This window comes from Argentina silus (assembly GCF_951799395.1).
Source record: "Argentina silus genome assembly, chromosome: 8".
NCBI lineage: Eukaryota > Metazoa > Chordata > Actinopteri > Argentiniformes > Argentinidae > Argentina > Argentina silus.
In genome coordinates this window covers 7596866-7602286 of record NC_139662.1, presented here as the reverse complement: position 1 = coordinate 7602286, position 5421 = coordinate 7596866, and the positions used below count along the sequence as shown (strand labels likewise).

The window sequence follows — 5421 nt, the reverse complement described above, 5'->3', positions numbered from 1 at the left end:
AAGGCCTGATTGGTAGATCGCTGCAGAGATGCCTGTCCTTCTACAAGGTTCTCCCATCTCCGCAGAGGAACTCTGGAGCTCTGTCAGAGTGACCATTTGGTCACCTCCCTGATGATGGCCCTTCTCCCCCTATTGCTGAGTTTGACCGGGCGGCCAGCTCTAGGAAGAGTCTTGGTGTTTCCAAACTTTTTCCATTTAAGAATTATGGAGGCGACTGTGTTCATGCAAATGAGACAACCATGTGGGGCACCTCGCCATAGCTTCCATCTCCCAGATCTTGGCCAATCTCCTGAGCCCCTCCCATTGCCCCTCCATTCCAGCTGTCACGTCTCTCACTATCAGCCACATCCCCATCCCCATCCCCATCCCCATCCCCATCCCCATCCCCATCCCCATCCCCTCCTCCCCTACACTTCTACCACCCCTGCCACGTTGGACTTGCCGTTGACCTCTACCTCTGTGACCCAGAAACAGTTGTCTGGGTTGTCCAGGAAGTTTGAGTCATTTCTGTACTCAATCTTCTATTCAAGTAGCCATTGTAGATTTCATGGCAGCAGAAATACACCAGACCTGCCCATGCTCCACAGAAGAGTAAAGCTTGGAAATAGGAACTACCTACCAGCACATAACCTGCCATAGAGATGCTCAAGGTCACACCAATGTGGTCTGGATGGCTCATGGCCTTGAAGAATGCTGGGTAGACGTGCTCCAGAATCCCATTTCGAAAGAGGGAGATGACGGCGTCTCTGTCGGAGGCTGTGTACTCCCTGATGGAACACTGCACTGTGGTGTGAGAGAAGGGGGTATTTCAATGGGGCTAATCTGTCTGTTTTTGCAATTAGAAAATCATGCTGGATTTCACAATGGGCTCACATAACAGTGAGGTAAATATAGCCCTTTGCAAGGTTTTTTTTCAGCACTACACTAGGACAATTATGGAAAATACATATCCTGTTAACAAACCAATTTGCACATAACTTAGGATGACGACATTAAGAAACAGCAGTGAGATACAGTAACAAAGTCGGCCCTAATCATCAATCAGAGGTAAAAGCAAAAAAGCAATAATTAACAACGACTACAGATCCCAGAAAACAGATCTGGACCCAAATCTTCAATTATGTAAATTAACACTTATCACATCATCAGTACTAATGAAAGCACTATAAGTAACATGTTACGACAGTATTATTAACATGTCTGTCCAACCAGAGCCAATGTATTGATAGGATATATGACACAGATGAAAACACTATTTGACTTAGTTATTTTTCTGTGCCATGTTTTTCCTCTTTTTTCTTCTTTACACTTTGCCTAACCTTAACTCCCCCTCCTCACCTTCACTTTCTGAACTTGAAATGAGTCTGGGCATGCTCATGCTCATGCTCTCTCTCTCTTTCTCTCTCACACCACAATCTTTGCACCTACGGAATGTGTTTTCACTGTGTTTTTTTTAACTTCATTTTTGTAATTATGCAATTGTATAACATTTGGTGAGAATGTTTCAATTGAAATTAATAGTTAAGTACTTTATTAATCCCTGAGGAGAAATTAAGGTGTTTCAGCAGCTCACATCACAAACAACAACAAAATAAAATGACAATAGAATAATAGAATAAAAATAAAATAAACATCTGAAACATTATATACAGTAAGAACAGTCCAGTATGATTTAACATCCCCCAGCCTGACTCTGATCACCCCGATCGAGCCAGCCGGAGGAGGAGTTGTACAGTCTTATTGCGGCGGGCAGAAAAGATCTATTGCGCTCCTTAGTGCAACGTGGTTGTAATAATCTGTTGCTAAAGGAGCTTCTCTGCTCTGCCACAGTGTCATGTAGGGGATGGGAGGGATTGTCCATGATGGCCAGGAGTTTGGTCCTCATCCTCCTATTGGCCACCTCCTCCACAGTGTCCAGGGTGACACCGAGAGAACCAGCTTTCCTAATAAGCTTGTTCAGCCTCTTGGTGTCACCTTCCTTGATGCTACCCCCCCAGCATACCACCGTGTACAGCACTGCGCTGGCCACCACTGACTGGTACATCATGTTAGTCCTGCACACGCCAAAGGACCTGAGGAGATAAAGCCGGTTCTGGCCCCTCTTGTACAGGACATCTGTGTTGCCAGTCCATTCCAGTTTATTGTCCAGGTGCACCCCCGGGCACTTGTAGCTCTGGACCACCTCCTCTCCCTGGATGGAAACAGGAGACAGGGGGACCCAAGTCCACCACCATCTCCTTTGTCTTGCTGATGTTGAGTGGTTGGGTGGTTCTGCTCACACCACTCAACAAAACTGTCCACCAGTCCTCTGTACTCGGTCTCCTGGCCTCCACTGACACATCCCACAATAGCAGAATCGTCCGAGAACTTCTGCAGGTGGCAAGTGTCTTGTGTGTTGTGCCTGAAGTCCGAGGTATAGAGGGTGAAGAGGAAGGGAGCCAGAACTGTCCCCTGGGGGGTGCCAGTGCTGCTCACTACCCAGTCCGACACACATCCCTGCAGCCGTACAAGAGGGTATTCTGTTGGTCAGGTAGTTCATAATCCAGGAAACAATGGGGGAGTCCACCTGCACCCTCAGCAGCTTATCCACAAGTAGTAAGGGCTGTATGATGTTAAATGCACTGGAGAAGTCAAAGAACATGGCCCTCACAGTGCTGCCAGCCTTATCGAAATGGGAGTGAGCTCTGTGTAGCTGGTAGATGGTGGCATCATCCACACCAATGTCTGCCTGATAGACAAACTGCAGGGGTCCAAGGATGTCTTCACCAGGGGCCTGATGTGTGCTAGCACCAGTCTTTCCATGGCCTTCATGATGTCAAGGTTACAGGTCTATAGTCATTCAGAACACTGGGGTTCCTTCTCTTTAGTACCGGTACCAGGCAAGATGTTTTCCACAATGATGGGACCTTTTCCAGACTGAGGCTCAGATTAAAGAGGTACTGGAGTACTCCTTCCTGGTGCGGAGTTTCTCCAGCTCTCTCTTCACCTGTGGCAGTGGTGTCGGGGGGCTAAATGATGGGGGGTGCTGAAGACTTGTGAAGTGAGGAAATGGTGGGGCTGTAGGAGGAGGGGAATGGAGGGGAGGTGTGAATGGGTCCAGACAGGACAGGGGGAAGGGAGAGGGGCTGGTCCGGTAGCAGAGCAGGGCTGGAGGAGCTGGGGGGAGGAGAAGGAGAAGGAGGACGGAGCGTAGAGTGTTGAAGAACTGGTTCAACTTATTGGCCCTGTCCAGATCTCCAGCCACTTGCGGTTCGTTAGCTTGCTTGTAGCCGGTGATCTTCGTCACGCTGCTCCACATCTCTCTTGTGTTGTTGTCCTGCTGTCCTCCATCTTCCGCCTGTAGGTGTCCCTGCTCTCCTTCAGCTTCTCCTTGAGGTTCCTCTGCACCCACTTCAGTTCTTCCTTGTCACCAGACCTGAAGGGTCACCCTCCTGGTAGATATGGTGTTCTCTACACAGAAGTTAATGTTGTCCGAGATGCAATGTGAAAGACCATCAATGTCCTCCCCATGTGACTCACAGTGAACTTCCCAGTCTGTTGTCTCAAAACAGTCCTGCAGAGCCTCATCAGCCTCCTGTGTCCATCTCCTCACAGTCCTAGTGGTCACAGAGTGTTGCTGGACTAGAGGCTCATAGCCTCTAGTCCAGCAATATAACAGGTCCAGTGTTTTGTTCTCTCTAGTTGGGCACTTCACAAACTGGGAGAACGTTGCCGGCTGAGCCAACGCGCTCAGCTGTTCTCGAAAGTAAACAATAGTGGTCTCGCAGCACGCAAATCCACCAGGAATAAAAATAGTCCCCATGAGTAGTAAAATGGTGAAAAAGTAAAAAAGTTTAGTATCCATGGTTATTTTGGTTACATTTTTATGTCGGTTTTAACAAACAGTTTAAAAACTATTCTAAAATAACTAAGAAAGACAGAGCTGCTGAGCCAGCTCTACCGGTGCTTTCTTCATGTACAAGTGATGAAATAATAATCAACATTGGGAAAATGTTTGAGGAACTCAATTAACCCATTCTTATTTCTACCTAATTAATGAAACATTTGAACCACTGTTTAATCAAGATTTTAAGTGGGAAGTGAAAATATTTTTGTGGAATACATACAACAGTGAATGTTTGAATTTACAGCAGCTATCCCAGTAATGAGAAATGTAGTGTATTCATTAACATTTCTCATTAAATTGGTTGAAAGTTATTGCTTTGTTGTGATCACAGTCTCCTCTATCACTGTTCCAACCGAGGCTCTTATTCTGCAATATGAGGTGAAAGTGTGATGAATAATGTCTTTTCCCTTGACGTTTGAGCTCCCGTGGCCTTAGTGACAGTGTCTACTGCAATAACCCAGTGGCTCTCTGACGAGATTACATTTTCTCTGCTGGAGGAGGTCCCTTACACCTGTTTAAATCAATAGGACCATCTCATGAATCACAGAGCAATGGAAGGTCATGGAACTCTGGAAATTCTTCCAGCCATTCTGAAGTGCTCTTGTGAATTCTCTTGTGAAGATCAGTGAACCTCTCCACCACCCCAGCCTGTAATCACATTTAGTCTAAGGAATGTTATTTTCTCTGTATACATAAGGACTATAGTATGGTGTTGTAATGTCACCCAAGACTCAACACTGTTTAATTCTACTTCTATATGTGTTCTATATCCATGTCATCATTATGTCAGGTAGACCAAAATAATAACAGACAGAACAGTTACAAACCTATAGCACACATCTTTCACAGAATACAGATATTTGATCGTTTTAATTTACAGTTCCAATGAATACATTTATTTCCCTTTTTTCCCATTTATTTCCCTAAATATTAATTTTAGACTTTTGCCTTTCTTAAATGGATAATAAATTCTTTTGAAGTTTCATTGAATCTGGAAACTCAAATATTAAAGTTTAATACCACTTTTCCAAGGCGACCTTGTCATTGAGCAAAACTGCAAGTGACAATAAATAATTCAGTAGACTGCCTTTAATAACTGCATTATGCATTCTCTGCTACGCCATTCTTGCCTTGCTCCCATTGGGCACAAGCATCATGAGATAATCTTTTCTGCAATTTTGTAGTTCAAGATGATACGGTTCAAGTCAAATTACATTAAATTTAGATACTGAACTTTTCAAATTTCACCTGCCTTCTTTATTGCATCAACATTCTCAGCAATGCTGATTGCTGTCATGAGTAGGAGTAGGAGGACCGAAATATATTCATGGTATTCAGCATTTTGCAAAGCTAAGTATGTTTACCTGTAAATGCTGGACACAGTTACCGTTGAGTTTCTGCATTGCTCGACAATCAACAGCAGTGTCATGGGTGCAGGAACTCAATTGGATAGCACTGTATTATGTTACTGTAGTTTGTTTTTTATAAAACCTGCATGTCAATTATTTCAGTTTCTTTTCATTGTTTAAACAGCT

General features: G+C 44.6%; 1 protein-coding gene across 1 annotated transcript; it reads right to left on the bottom strand.

The window, feature by feature from the left end:
• Positions 1–220: 220 nt before the first annotated feature.
• Positions 221–1378, bottom strand: LOC310808890 (N-acetyltransferase 8; the record flags this gene model as incomplete). The annotated part of the gene is given in 5 exon segments (XM_083675989.1): positions 221–335; positions 394–407; positions 411–502; positions 505–783; positions 1339–1378. Coding segments are annotated over 5 exon segments (540 nt in total).
• Between the last annotated feature and the right edge of the window lie 4043 nt (positions 1379–5421).